General features: G+C 39.9%; 1 protein-coding gene across 1 annotated transcript in view; it reads right to left on the reverse strand.

Moving 5' to 3' along the window:
- PDZD8 (PDZ domain containing 8) overlaps positions 1–16,094 on the reverse strand; it is a 51,894-nt gene extending 35,800 nt beyond the window's left edge. The window contains exon 1 of the mRNA XM_031505283.3: positions 15,125–16,094. Within this exon, the coding sequence (XP_031361143.3) occupies positions 15,125–16,008 (884 nt within the window). The 5' untranslated portion in view covers positions 16,009–16,094. The remainder of the gene's footprint in view (positions 1–15,124) is intronic.
- Between the last annotated feature and the right edge of the window lie 269 nt (positions 16,095–16,363).

Below are 16,363 nucleotides of genomic sequence, written 5' to 3' on the forward strand. Positions count from 1 at the left end.
ACACAGGCAATCCCAACAGCAAGGGCCACAACCCTGCACAAAGAATGATATCACAGCATCTGTGCTAAAGTTTTAGAAACAAAAAAAAAAACTTCTTACAGGGTATTCCTTCTTTCTGTCTTTATTGCTCTCGTTTCCCAGCACTGCCTTGTGCCTTGGTTTCCATCCTCTGTCACTGATGCAGCCTCCCAGCAATTATTTGTGTGGAAACTCACAAATAGCAGGAGAGGAGCAGCACAGCCTGCAGGATGGCTCTGCCATTTCATGAGAAAGAACTCTTTCATAAGCACTGTTTGCTCAACCATCAGAGGCATCTGCTTGTCACATTCAGAGATCACAATATGTTCAGGAAACAGTCACATGGAGCTGAACTGAAGAGTTTCAGAAACTCCAATAAATAATTAAGCATCCTTTAATTGTCAGCACACACTTTGGGAGGGAGCTCCATGCTCTGATTCCAGACACTTTGGTTCTGTACGAGCAACAGCCTCTTACAGAGCCATGAGAAAGTAATTTCTTTTGTTCTCTTTGTGAATAAACACAACTCAACACTCCAGCTATTTTCCTGAAATCCAATTCAACTTCTAACTTTAATTTGGTTCCAAGTTTCTCCCCCATTAACTCCTTCATAAAGAAAACCATTTTGAAATATGTGACATAAAAATAGTCAGTTTTAAATACATTTTTTAAAAAGTCTGGTGCATGAAGAATATGAGGCTATTAAATAACTTTGGCCATGGTTTAGGTTTATGAGTATACCACAAACAACTAACTCAAAATATGCCTTGTTCAAGTACTGACTGATCTGTTACTTTACTCATAGTCTTCCTTTGTAGTTCTTGAATATATAAAGTAACAGCAAGCATCATAAGGGTAGGGGAAAACCCACCAAGATGACACCACTGCTTCCATTCTGCATGACTTTGTCCCACTTCAGGGCCTGGTCACCTCCCCACTCAGACCCACCTCACGTTTCTCACTGTAAGCACAAGTGGCACTCTGCTCCTGTTAGGAATGATTTTACCCCTCAAGATACAGACTCAGGATTTTGTTAGGTGGAAAAGGATAAGTTAGGCAAGCACACCGGAAAATAATAGTAAGTTTTGAGTGAATAGGTACTTGTAGGTTTGAAGATTTTTAAGCACTAATAAACTGCTTTTCAGTTAGTACCAGCAACTGCCAATACATGTGCTTCCAAATCTATTCTAGTTCTCCATGGGAGCATCAAACTAACAACAATCATTCTGAGTTTCAGTGGCTTACTGAAACAAGAATTCTGTCAGGGAAAAAAGACAAAGGGAGAGGATTCAGTGGGTTACCATTAGCTCTCCCAATTTCTGCAAATATCATGCCTAAAAGTGTTGGTATTTCATAGGTTTTTTGCTTACCTATGCATACATCCTGCAGGCCATTTACAAGAACACAAACTTGGACAAATCTATTTTATATGCTAAAAGTAAGAACAGAAAAGCAAAATAACAGACTGAAATATTCAAGTAAGGATGCAGACATATCCACCTACACATTCAAACTAAAAACATCATCCTCAAGTGACTTCAGAACAGTTTTAGTACAACACACACTGCAAGCCTTTGCTGCAGCACAGAATAATGAAACAATCCCCAGAAAAAGCTGTTTTACTTGCTAGATTAAGACAATGTTAATGTAATTTTGATTTCTATTTTCAAAATCCTTTTAAAAAATTTATATAAAAATGAACTAAAGAGGAATTAATTCTAAAATACCAATACAGTCATATACACTAATATATAAAACACTTAGCAGTGCATGGAGGACTGTGTGCAGCACTACTTAAATTTTCTACAAACACGGGATTAAAAGGCTGTCTCAACATCATGCTTAATTTTCAACAAGCACTTATGTTCACATTCTTATCGCAACTAAATTGCAAAATCATTAGCAAAAAAAGGAACACGTCACCTATTTCCATTGGCGCTATCAACATACAAAGAGCTGAATATCTCTCATAAAATGCATTTTTAATGTTTTAGTGCTGCTCTGAAGCCTTCCAAATTTATATCACAGCACTTATCTATTTAATTTACAGAGAGTTTGTGCATTTCCAAAATTAAACATTGGACAAATTACTATTTCCTGTAGATTTCAATTACATACTAGGGAATTGAACAGTTGTCGGAATATTTAAGTACAAGGCAACACTATTTATTTGAAAAGACTTTCCCACTGGGAGTTGGTGAACTAACACAGACCCAGATGGGGACTGCTGCTAACAGGGTGGGACCATTCCCTCATGTTGTAAAACCACACACAGCCTCTCCCATCTTTTTCCCCATGGTAGGAAAAGCCTGTGAACTTCCCCACCTTTCAAAAGCAGAGCACACGCTCTTACAGAGCCATCATCCCTCTCCTCCTGTTTGGCAGGACTGCAGCAGGCCAGCAATGGATTCTCTCTCTGCAGAAAGTCTTTAAAAGTGCTTTTTATTGAATGCTTATAGTGCCTTTTCAACTTGTTTTTGAATTACCAGAGTCCTTCCACAAACTCATCTTACTCATCCAAAGGTTTGAAATTCATACAGCACACTCCTAAGAAAAAGCTAGCTAAAACTTAGCTTTAATGTGAAGAGGAATATCCATCAATCAAACTTCATGTGACATTTTAGCAACTGAAAAAACCCAACACTACAGAGATAACACTTAAAAGAAGCTGTAGCGTAGTGAGCGTTTCTTAAATATTGCAAGATACAAACAGCAAAAATTCCTCCTTCACACGAGGAATTAGTCAGATGATTACACTGAAAGTAATTAAGATAAAGTTACTGAATTAATATATAGGATTAAAGGTAGACACTAAAATAGCACAACACTAAGCCCTTCCATACACAAAGCACAGCAAAAATGTTTCCAGCCACTGCAGGCAATGTCTCCTTGACGTGAAGGACTTCTACACTCCCTTCATGCCAGACTTCAGAGTCACTTCAGTGGCTCCTTTGCTCTTCAGTGACTCACTCCCTCTCACCACCACTCCCTCAAAGTCTAGATCAAAAGTGTATCCAGAAAAATCCCGAGCACATCAAGCTCCTTCCCTTCATTCTGAGTGCTTTCAGTCCCAGAATGGGGAGAATTCTCCCTTCTAGCTGGCAGTTCAGGGAGGCAGAACTCATCTACTTGGAACAAGTCTGGATTTGGTAATTTAATTTTAAAGATGTCTGACCTACATTCCCTTTAATTTAAATTCACTATTCTGTGATGATTGTTGTGTGGTCCTTTACCCAACTTTTAACAGAAAAGAGGACAGAAGTCTTTTATACCTTAGTTTAATTAACCTAATCCCCAAATAAACTGCTTGCCTCTGTACCTACTTAATGATATTTTTAGTTGTATGAGGAAATCTATTGAGAACTAAAAAAATTAGGTATGATAACCATATGCTTCTGTGTCTGCTCATTGCATCAGTTAAGACTATCCAAAATCATGGTAAAAAACAAAAACAATTGTTCAGAGCTAAACAGAGCCAGAAACAAAATTCAAAAGCTCTCAGTATTTCATCTCCTATTTGGAGAAGTAGAAAGCCTTACAGGATCATTTCTAAGAACAGGAGGAGGTGGGATTTTGTAGAGCTTTTGCTAAGAAGTGGCAATATTTTTCTAGAATAAGTTTCAGGAAAAGTTTTAAATTATTCTCTGGTTTTATAACAGAAGTTTGGTATCTAAAACAGTGTTTAAAATTATTGAATATCAGTTTAAGACCACATTAAACACTTGTATGATATGAATCCCAGCACTACTCTATTGATAGGAAGATAAAACTTTTTCAGGTTTGGGAATTTTTAAGTTACATTAACTGAACATTTGAATTTTAATACAGAGCAAAAGGATTTTAAACCTCAGAAGAATCAATCAACCAAAAATGCAAGCATGTTCCCCATAAAGCTACTTTGAATGCATTGCAAGTCTTAATTTTCATCCAGAATGTTAAGCAAAATTCTATCACAATCTAAAGAGAGACTGTGTTTAGAAGATTTCAATATTGCAAGTGCTACTGTATGTGAAGATTCTTGTATCTAAAATACTATTGAAAGAATAACTGCTGGATTTATTTTCAGTCTGGGGACTAATCAAAAGGTTCAACTAACTACACAACAGACTTGAGTCATTTTTAGATTGTGCTTTTCACCTGAGTCAGAAACACAAGTAAAGCAAGTAATTTCAAAGAGGGATTGAGATCAGATATTTTAAGATATAAAGAAGTAATCTATTCTTACACTGCATGTAATTTAAGATGAAGCTTTACATCTACAAAATTCAAAAATATTACAATCCACTCCTAAAAAGACATGATCACCTTAATAAGATTTTAAAGTTCTTATCAGCTAACATTTGCACTAGTCAGATATTATAATGTAAACAGTTTATGTGATTCTTCACACTGAAGATATAAAAATGAGGTTTATCCTTATTTTGAACAAAAAAATAGTAGCAGTACTGGTTTCTCTATAGATTGTTATAGATTTTACAAAAACAATTTTCCAGCTTCCACTAATTTCTAAAGGAACAGTGCTGCTGAAATGTATCAGTATTCACACTCAGGGACTGAAAAAACCATTGCAATAAGATGGTGTTTATTTTCTAGGAAGTTTTATGGCAAGCTACAAATCAGATCTAGTAATCCACCCACTATCTTACAGGATATTCTGCCACACACATGTAGGAGGCTCAAACACACATGGTCTCAATATATGAGCAGTCTTTTTTTTTAACCATGACCTCAAAAGGAAAAAAAAAAGGCAATGATTTTACTAGTCTTTTTTTTTCTTCAAAGAAGTTTCACACTTTTCCAGGTTCTTAAAATAGTCGTCTTTCTTCTTAGTAATTCTGAGGTATATCTTGACTCATACATTTGGGACAAGACATTTCTCAAACTTCAATTTGTTCCTGACTTCCACAAGAACAATAATTAATGCAAACAGTCTAGCAACTTCTCCAAAAAAGATCAGATTTCTTCCTGCTTACATGACAGAAATTGCAAATACAACATGGACAGTCTTAATGATATGGTTTTACTGCTTGTATTAGAATAGCCACAGGTAAAAAATCTTACCAAAACTTCTTATCAGCACAAAGCAGATCAACTTGAACATGTGCAAACTTTTTTGCATTTCAGGAACACTAGCTTCTCAAATTCTAAATTCCAAAAATACTGAAACAGCTTTGTTAACTCAATGTAGTCAATGTCTGTTTGATCCCTAAGTTTTCAGGTTCTGTTGATTCAAATTAAGGGATGAAAATCCAGCTGTAATTCAGACAGGATAAAGACAAAATTTCCCTGTCTAACCAAAAAGCCTGAATTGTTGTGGCTTTGCTCCAAATGGGACAGAAAATACAGAATGTGCTTATGTTCACATAGAGCTGAAAGAAGTAGGTGTGGTTTAGCAACCAGCTTTTAGGCATTCAAGGAAAATAGCAGCAGGAAAAAAATAACAAAAATTAAAAAGCACACATACAAAAAAAGTAAATAAAACCCAAGCCACCCCAAAATTCTACCTTCAGCCAGCTGGATTAGAGGTTGGTCACCTGTCTGCAGTCCTGGTTAGAGCAAAAAGATGATGTTCTATAAGGACGTTCTATGAGAAGTCTAAGCTCTGAACACAACTCACTCATTGAACTGAAGAGTTTTAATCTTCTGCTTTAAACCCTAGCCTATATCCACATGAAATATAGTGACATCTCTTAGGCTGCTTAGACAGAAAACAACTGTCTTACTGCTGAAACCAGTCTCCGACAGCTGTAAACGAAAAATGAAAAAATATTCTTATCTGCTGTGAATTCTAGGCAAGAGAGCTTCCCAAGGTTTATCCTCACTCCTCCAGTTAGTTTTAAAATTGCTAAAACTGTGTAAGCTTCTCCTCAATCTACATTTATCAAGTCACTTCTGGCAGAAGATGCTCCAATTCACAGCCCAGGCTTAGCAGTGGCATTTTCAAAGCTGAGATGACTGACAGCTCACCCTGGAGCTGTGAGCAGCAGTCATTATAGGCCTGGTTTGCAGAGAACTCAAGGGCTGCAGTGGTGGGGAGGGCACAATTGGACCCAGGGACACACCATGGCCATGCCAGCTGTCCCCCAAGCAAAGATGACACCACAGGCAAGTCACAGCATTTTATTAATAGACCCACACTGTAAACAGGATCAGGTAACACACAAGCTCAGTCTGAACATGACCTGTGGCACCACTGATGACAATCAAACACAGGAAGGGTTTGTGAGGTTAATTAATTAACAGGAAGGATTCCTGCACTGTCCAAATCCTGCATCACTCATGGCACGTTACACTTAAGACTTGTGATTACATTTAATAGAATTTGGATACTTTTGCTAATTTGCCTTTCATTCAGAGGCACAGAGGAAAAGAAAAAACCATCTAAGTTTTTGCAGAATTGTTTTAGAACAAAACTGCTGCCTATCACTGCTATTCCCACCCCACCTCTCTTTCCAATTCACTGGGCTCTTTGCTTGGAAACATTAGGCTTGTTTTGTTTCTTCCAACATATTGCACCAAATTTTGTTAGCAAGTATGCAGTTATTCTTAAAAGAAAAAAAAAAAAAAAAACAACAAAACCCACAAAACTGTTGAAGTTTCTGGAGTAGTTTCCCCATGCTAATTATTTAGGAACTATTCACCAAGCCAGCTCCTTCACAGGTGATCCAAACACCACCAGCAAGCCCAGTGCCATGCCACCACCAGACTAGGATCTTCCATTTTTACTCTTCCTATTTCAGCTCAGGCAAACAGGAATAATGCTTTAATAATGGTTTAAACAATTTACTACACAAGTGACATTCATTAAAAGGTCCATTTTAATTTTTACTACTCAACGGGTTTCCTTTAAGACAGTGCATATAAAACCTGTGTGACAGGATATTTTTCACAGGTTTAAGTACAATTTAAAGCATTTTACATATGTGGTAGTAGTTACTACCAGTATTACTATCTTCATTTCACTGGCAAACACCACATAATCTTGTACTTAATGCCACTACAAAAGTATATTTTAATATTTGTACACATTTACTTCTAAGTGAGCATTTTTCATAACTATGTTGCCATTGACACAGATGTAGGAAAATATCCTGCCTAAGCATTAGCTCTCAGTAAAGAAAGTCAGAAACAAAGTGTTATGATTTCCATTAGATATCATCTGACAATTTTTAAAAGAGAGAAAGTAAGAAATAATGGGTTTGAATTTACATCTCAAAGTGTCCCTATAAGTTTTTCAGCCAGAGCAACAAAAAACTACCAAAAAATTAATTCCCAAATGATTATCCTAATTTAATTTTATGCTAGTCATATCTGGCAATTAATTACTGCCTTTGAGTGTGTGTAACAGTCTGATTAGCTATCACTAGCTAATCACTGTAATACACTCTATTTCAGACTATTTCAGAGCTTTATGGCATCTGGGAGGCCTTCAAAAATTGTAGTAGAGTTCCTCATGAAGCAGCTTTAATGGAGAGGGCTGGGGACACTGCTGCTCACAGGCCATTCTGCTGAGCTCCAGCAGCATTGAACAGCAGAATTAAGATGTTATAAAGGTAAGTTGTACCCAATAGCTTTAAGACTAAAATGAATTAGAGCAGCTAGTAGGGGAAAAAAAAAAAAACCAAAACAAAAACAAAAAACCCAAACCAAGCAGCTCTCCAGAGCCCAACTCAGGGATTTGTTACCGCACAAAATTTAAAATTTAAGGTTTTCCCTCTCTTTCTTTTCTTTTATTCTCTGCTACACTCAGCATCTCCTGGCAGTTCGCAGAGCTGTATTTGGCCACAGAACTCAGGCAGGGCTCCACAAGGGTAGGAGTCCTTCCAAACAGAAGGGTGCTTAGGGAATCAGATGTACTCAAATGGCTCTGGGCAGGAGTAGCAATCTTCATCATCACATTGGATCATTGCTTGTTTTCTGGACAAAAAGATGGTTTGAGATCATCACGCAAAGTTTTTTGTAGTTCCATAACACAGGGATTTTAACAGACTGGGGTGACACAAATTATCTATTAATGTAACCTACCTATGTGGGTTGCTAAATAAAGCTTATGAATTCTAGAAGTGTTGCATTTAAAATCTTTTACTATACTCTAAAGAAAAAATAATATCAAGAACACCCAAATGTTCAAACAAGTGTGAACATGAACTGCAAACACAGGAGCATATTGGGTGACTTTGGGTCATCTCTGCAGGAATGCAGAATAAGCAGTTTCCCACAGAAAGCCAGAACAGGAAAGGAGAAGCTGCAATAGTGAATCCAGCAGCTTGAGGCTGAGCTTCACCAGCACTGCACTGCCCTACCCCACTAAAACCCACTGTCCTTACCAGGCTGCTTTTAAGAGTTTCCTGATCAAGTGCCATTTGACAATAAAGGATTAACTTTGTCATGCATTTAATACATATAAATATGTTTGACAAAAAAAAACCTCCTACATTTTTACACCCAATGAGCTACTGAGAGCTGTATTAGCTACATATCTTCACAGATAAATTCTGTGTCCTTTCCTTTGAATTAATCTCCATAATTAAACCATACTATCTATCACAGACTCTAAAAATCATAACACAGCCTGGAGAAGGTGGTTCAGAATAGCCCAATTCCCGAGCCTGAACACACCTCCCTGCTCCAGCAGACAAGCTCAGAACCAAATCCTCACATTTCTTAGACTCCACACACTCCTTAGGTGCCTACAGTTCAGTAAAGTGATTAACTCCTATATGATCTATATTTTGAAAAAAGTTACCCTTAAAAAATAACACTACTATTGCTTATTTCATATTTATTTAAATGCATTGAAAGCAACACAAATTAGGACAACTGAATAAAAATATCCATATTTGTGTTCACTGAGTAGCACGATCAGTTCAAGGTCAGGGTTCAGATGAACAAAAATGTGGTCTCAATGCTGATGCATGCAAAACACCATCAAGTACTAAATAAATCTTAGCACATTTTTTCAGACTCTTTATCCACATGAAAGTTCACTGCAGAACTAAGATCAAGTAACTTCTAATACAAACCAGCAAAAGATTAAACCAGGTAATTTTCTTTACAGTATTATTGTACAGTATTTTATATACTGGTGCAAGGAAGAAAAGTTGAAGGAGGTCCTGTTTTCACGTCAGACCAATTATGCCTATTGGATTTATATCTGCAGCAGAGGCAGATGCTAATGACCAAAATGTATTCCCTCATCTTGTATCTTCATCCATCACTCCCTCCAACTGAGATTTTCTTTCTGTCCCATACCTCTGGTCTCCCATTTTTTTCACTAATCCATCTCAAGTCAGTGATGTGTTAGTTCCTCACCTTTGTAGGAGAAAATGGAAAATAAAGAATTTGTTGACTAATCACAGAAAAAGGCTCACTCTTAAGCTGAAAAGAATGCCACCTGTATGCTGGGAAATGTCTGGTATGTAGCTGGTCACTCATTACTTCTGACTTTACTATGAACAAGTTTCAAACTGGCATTCTTTCAGAATTCAGTCTTTCCAGTGTGAAAACTCATGAAGTGCTGGAGACGGGGAAGATGACTAAAAATGTTTCAAAACCCTTAGAACAAATGGATTTGAACTTGCTAGCTATGTAAGATATACACACAGCCATTGTACCATATAATTTCATACAATCTGAAGAAACTTGTACTTAGTGACCCTCCAGAAATAATGTATGCCTGAGATGGAGCCCTCCGAAAAAAAAGCCAGTAAAAAGCTCTGCACTACCAAAATCTTCCTTCTACATGTAGCACCCTTGGGAAAAAAAAAATTAAAATATTTGCTGTTCTGAGGTTTGGTTGTGCTCTTTCTGTGTCAGGTTGCCTAAGACCCATTATCCAATTACTGTAAGACAAAGTAAAACTGCTTGTGCACTATTAAGATAATCTTCCAAGCATGGAACTACTGACTACAGACAGATCCACTGAGTGAAATTATCATCACTTTGCAATGAGCAAAACAGTCTGTGCTGGCATCATTCAGGGCAGTATCTCTGGGACAGCTTGAGAATCACAGTGCTGCTTTACCATCAATTTTTGCAGAGCAGAACAGGACTCAGATCCTGGAGGGTTTTTTTTAATACTTTTGTACAGTAGATAATTTGTGTCGCTAAAATAGGCATGGCATTAAAAAATCCAATAAATAGCACCAACAAACAAACCACCCATCTTTCCTATCAGTAGAAATGAGAACTTCAAACAGGAGTGTCTTACAGATTTAACTAGTGAGAGATCCCTATCAACTACTGTAGAAATCCACTCAAAAATAAATCCTCCCTTTGCAACAGCTACAGAGAAAGGTCTCTGAAGAAAAGACATGATCACAGTCCCAAAATCTGGTTATTTCTGGTACTCTTGCCTCATCATATGAATAATACATGCTATTTAAAATTTTATTCTTTTTCCAATACCTCCATTTCCTCATTATGAAGTAATTTCTATTGTAAAACACATTTCAAATCAATAGCTATTTACATTACTTCTAGGCTTAAGTTTTGCCAAAAATAAGAAACTACTATGTAACTCTCAAAATGCATTCTATAATGGTAAATCAAAATAGGCTTGTTTAATTGTTCTTCCCAGAGAAATACAGTATAGCTCCAGCTTCCAAATAAAGCATAAAACTATTTAACATGACTAAATATATTGCAAATGATCAGTTCTAAGGATAATTAATGCTGGAAGCAGCAAGAGGAGGTCATCTAAACACCCAATACAGAAATAGTAGAAGCAATGCTTTGTGAGAATACTTCCAAAGAAAAGAATGTTATTCCCCTCTGTGGTAGCATGTATTAAAATAAAGCAAACAGCATTTCTCAAAGCAGACTAGCATCAATACAAAATAGTTGGGTTTTTAAATGTAACAAACCAAGAAACAAAGTGTTCCTAAAATATACAGAACTGACCCACTGCTTAAGTAAGCAACACGTGGTTTGCTTAGAATCTGAATGGATGAACTTGTGAGGTGTTTAATTTAAGGAAAAAAAAAAAAGGCACCTGTCAGTTTTTTTACATCATTGCTTGAGAAACACCAGGAAGTTAATTCTGGCAAAAGGACTTTACATATACACTTTGTATCTTCATTGTGGCAAAGTGTATTTTTATTGCCTAGAAGGAACCCAAACCCCAAATCGCTCCAAAATCTAAAGGCAAGATCAAGAGCTGTGCAAAAGAGCAAAAATACACACCCAACTATTAAGAGCATGCTGGACACAGTACAATCAGTGTACTGATAAGCCTGAGGTGAGTGGGGGCACAGCAAGGCTGTCACCATCAGCAACTTAATAAAAGGTTAATGAGCAAGGTAGAGCTCATTAAGAACTAACACACATGAGCCCATCACTACTGCAACAGCACCATCAAGCAAGGAGACAGACACCTGAAATAGTCCTTACTCTGTGCCCCTAAATCCTATTAACCACTTTAATAGCCACTGTTAAAAGGACATGATAAAGTTAAAACCAGCATGAACAGTGTCTGTAGCATTAAAGAACTGTTTGAGTGCATACAATGAAAAATCAAAGGCTGGACTCATGTCACAAAATAAACTTCACTTTGTGCTGATAGCATTCACCACCCTAGTCTATTAAAAGAAACCTATAAGAAAACAAGGTTGTATTAGGTTTTTCCCACATCTGAACAAGACACTGCTCTGACATACCAAAATGTTTGCAGAAAAGCTGTTTGCATTTCTATTATAAAGCAAAAAATACATTAACATTAGATACAAAAATTTAACTATTGCTATTATCAACAGAATTGCATAAATCCTTCATCAATTATGACCAGAAATAACCCAGCCTACATTCACTAGATTTTACAAATAGCCTTACATCCAGGGATTTCCTCAAATTCTACCACACAAGACAGCAATTCCCATTCAATGGCACAGCAGCTACAAAATAGGGTGTTTTGCCAAACACAGACACAAACACATTTATTAAAGAGACAGAGAAAAGTGATTACATGCTATTAGAATAAAACACAAATTACTACTTATTAGTTTAGACATAAAGCACAATCCTCCTTTTTCAATTAGTAGACAATTGCTTTTATGGAGAAAAATGTGTACAAAATTCTAGACAAACTTTAAATGCACTTACTAGGCTACACTGCTTTTCCCTATAGACTCTTAGGAGTGCAGTATGAATGCAAAATGCCTTTTCCTACTTTCAAGGTACAGTTATGCAGATCACAAAGTCTGTAGAAATGGATCATACAAAATATGACCATACTCATCACTGCTGTGCTGCATAAATTTTGTACCTAACTAGTAAGAATACAAAGTACTTGTGTAGTAATTTGGCTATAGCAACAGACAGTGCACATATGAATATACATTTTTTAAATACAGTGTTTTGTAAGTGATTAACAGAGGAGGCCAGGATTTGCAACACAAACTTAGTTATAGGATGTTCAAAATCAACTACAGGCAAAAGTTCTCTTCATATGCCATTCACCACCCAGTAATAACCTCTAGAAGCCTAATACAAAACACAAGGAAAATGGCATCCTTTCAAACACTAATTAACACCTTGAAACAAGATGAAACTCTTCTGTGGGCTTCAATGTGGAAGCCAACAGAGTAGCAAAGTGTCTTTTTAACCAGGCGAAGAGAGAATTCCCCACACTCCAAGTACTTTTGTTTACAAAGTTGCAATCACTGTTATTCAAAGTTTTATTTACAAAGTTACATGAGCAAGAGTAGGGAGACGTCAAAAAGGTTTTGAACTACACATGGAAGCAAATACTATGTACTTAAACACATTTAGGCAATAGGAAAAAAACTGGGAGAGAATAATCACATTCCATGTAGATGAGAAACTTTTAAGCAAAGAAACTTTAAGTAAGGTAAAAGGTTATTAAGCAGTTGTGAAGCTCCCTTCTCCTACATATTCTTTGCTAAAAAATACATTAGCATACTATAATCCCAAATCCAATGTAAACTTACAATTCTGTTTAACTTTTGCCTCTTATCAGCAAGGGACTTGGTTTTCCAAACCAGCTTTTAGTAACACCTGCACTCTCAGTTCTGCCATCACCTAAGAGTGTACTGTCACTGTTCAGCTGTTACCAAGTTTGGGCATTCACCTGCCTAAACTCAGCTTGGACACACTGGGGAAGGATTTGTAGTTTTAGTCTGTGTTCCACAGAACCTTGGGCCCCTGTGGACAGCTCAAGGTTCCCACCTGAAGCTTTAAATGCCATGTTATGGACAGCTGGGACACCAATGAGCCAACCTTCCTTCCTCAGGACAATTCCACTAATGTGCATTGAGCTCTGTCCTGCCTCAGTGTCCCCTTCACAACATGTGGGGTTGGAATGACACATTCAGTACGTGGCATAAAATGTAAAGGACAAAAGCACCACAGCAGAGTTGGACACTTTCACTGAGCACAGTGGGCTACCAGCCCACTATCTAGTGGGAAAATCAGCTATGATACTGCATTTTCCTCTGAAGCATTCATGGATTCCCAACTTCTTTAACCACAGAGAGCATTTTAAGTTAACTTTAAATTCTTCTTAGTTTTATAATTATTTATGTTTCATATATCACTCTTAGTGTCAGTTACCTCCTATCATCACACTTCTCATTTCTGTTTCACTCTGCTTCTTACCTTATTTGCCCTTCCAGTCCCTCACACATGCCTCATTTATTCTTTATGGAGGCAGAAAGTTTGAGGAACACCTGGAAAATTGACTATCTCCAACTAAATGATGAGAACACCCCACTGTCCATGTGCATCTCTCAGAGACAAAGTGAAGATGTCTGTCTTCATCTGCTGGAGGGGAGGAGCACATAATCTATCACAGGTTGTACAGGAAACCCCAAAACTTGTCTAGGAGGGCAAAGTTCACTGGTTCTTTCTAGGTGTGCTCAGAGTGCTGACTCTGCACCACGACTGCGCTATCCCAACCTCTCCTTCAGGCTCCTCTCCACTTTACAGCTTCACACTTTCCAAAACAGTAAGAGAAAGGAATCAAACCTGCTGTGACAGCTTGCCTGCTGTTCAGGGATTGCTCTCTTCTGGAGAGCAGTTCAGTACCTCAAACCTTGAAAGAACCACTACATTTCTCAAAAAAACTACTTATTGTCATGTCAGAATTATCCAAATCTTGGATATTTTAAAAATCCACTTGCATGAGAGCACTTATAAATTCAATTGCAGGGGAACCAGCAATTTTCAGTCTTCAAAAACTACACCACTACAAAGTTAATTACACTTCAAAATTCAAACAGGCATTTTCAGTTAGTCATCTCTCATTAATTTCAAGGAAAAAGCTTATTGCAGAAGAATGTTGTAAACAAACCTAAAATCCTTACTTAATACATAAAAAAAAGCCAAAAAGAACAAACAAAAGAGAAAGGAAATGTGGTACCCTAAGAGGGATAAGACACAACAGAAAGGAAAGACACTACCCTGAGCAGTGGCAAGGCATTAAGTATCAATATCAGAGAATAGAAACCAAGCAAATATGTCATTTGTGACTTCTGCTATAGAAGTATCAGTGCACGTTTCATAAAAACCCAGAAGGTCCTTCAAAGTTTTAGCTACCACAGTAGTGACAGTTCTCTTATCAACTTTCAGACTTCCCCCAAAATTACTGAGGGAATTAAGCAGACCAGAAAAGAAGCAGACTGCCTATATCACGGGATCTCAAAAATATTCCCCAGACAGTGAACTCTACCCTTTCTTATATTAAGTAATAATCATCTCACCTCTAGAGGTAAGCATCAGCCACAAGTCTTGCCCTGGTGGCTCACCAGCAGCAGCAGCTTGGGAGGACACTCCAAACACACACACTCTCCATGGAGCCATCCTCCTACCTCTTCCAAAGAGGGATATCGTGGTCCTACTGTCACACACCTGACAAGATCCCCAAACTTTTCATACGGATTAATTGTGCCACTTAGTTACACCCAGATGAGGGTAACAACCTCACTGTGCAAGGGCTTCTTCACCTGTTACAAATGGAAAACGATCCTTCCTTTCAGGAAAGCTCCTGCCAACAGACAAGCAATATTACGTGCTAAATACCCATTAAGAGCAAAGCAGCAATTCTGCTGCACACCACCCAAAGTAATGCTGAGGACGCAGGACAACTCACCTGATTTTATAATTGGGTAAGGTGTGCTTGCGCTTAATTACTTTCTTGAATTGATTCACTATGATGGAAGTGAGCTGGGGCATGGGCCTCCCTTCAAACTGAGACCTCACCTCAAAGAGTATCACGGGGTCGTCCATAAAGGAGAAGGACCAGTGTGTGAAGGGCAGGCGTGTGAAGACCAGCTTCAGCCTGCCCATCACCCGGGAGATCTTCACGAACAGGTAGGCGGACTTGCCGAACACCAGGTCGGCATCGATGGCCAGGTGGAAGCCACCATTGTATTCCAGGTCTACCTCAAAGGCCAGCTCCTCGGGAGAGCCCTCCTCATTGCAGGCCACCGGCCGGATGAGCTTCACGGACTTGAAGACAGGCAGCACATCGCCGAGAGAGACCTCCCTGAGGCTCAGCCCCTCCAGCACCTTCCCCGTCATCTTGGCCTGGAGCAGCTCCTCGAACTCCACCTTGATCTTCTTGATGACCCAGTCCCTGACCAGGGCAGTGTCCCTGAGCTCCCTGAAGAGGAAGAGGAAGATGGCATTGAGGAAGTGGCACGTTTCTTCGCGGGAGGACGGGGCTGGAGGGGGCTCCGGCGGCTGCTGCTGCTGCCTGGGGCCGGGCTCGGGGCCCGGGGCGGCGGCGGGCGCGGAGGCCGGGGCCGGGCTGGGGGCTGGCTCCGCGGACGCCGGGCCGCCGGCCGGCTCGGCGCCCTGCAGGTATTCCCTGAGGCCGTGCTCGGGCGCTACGCGGGCGTAGACGATGCCGCCGTAGGCTCCGTCCTTCCCGGGGGGCTCGGGCTTCCTCCTGTAGACGATCAGGAGCTGGAGCAGGAGCGTGAGGCAGCAGCCGGCCAGCGCCGAGAGCAGGATCACGTAGAGCAGCGGCATCCTCGGGCCTCCGCGCTGCCCCGGGCGCGCCGCCCTCACCGCGCCGCCGCCATCGCGGGGGTCGCGCCCGCGCCCCGCCGGCGTTTAACGGCCGCGGCCGCCAGGGGCCGCCTCATCCGGGTCCCCCCCGCCGCCGGCCGCGGGGCGGGGCGGGGCGGCGGCGCCAGCCAACCAGCGGCGCCGGCCTCGCCCTCCTCGCGCTCCGATTCGCGAGGACGGCGGTTACGTCACGGCGCCGGGCGGGCGCGTGCGCGCGGGAGGGGGGGGGAGAGCTGCGCGGGCGGGGCGGGGCGGGGCGGCGGCGCGCGGAGGGGTCAGCCGCGGCCGTGAGGGGCGGCGCGCGCGCCCGGGAGCC

This window comes from Lonchura striata, chromosome 6 (assembly GCF_050655825.1).
Source record: "Lonchura striata isolate lonStrDom1 chromosome 6, ASM5065582v1, whole genome shotgun sequence".
NCBI lineage: Eukaryota > Metazoa > Chordata > Aves > Passeriformes > Estrildidae > Lonchura > Lonchura striata.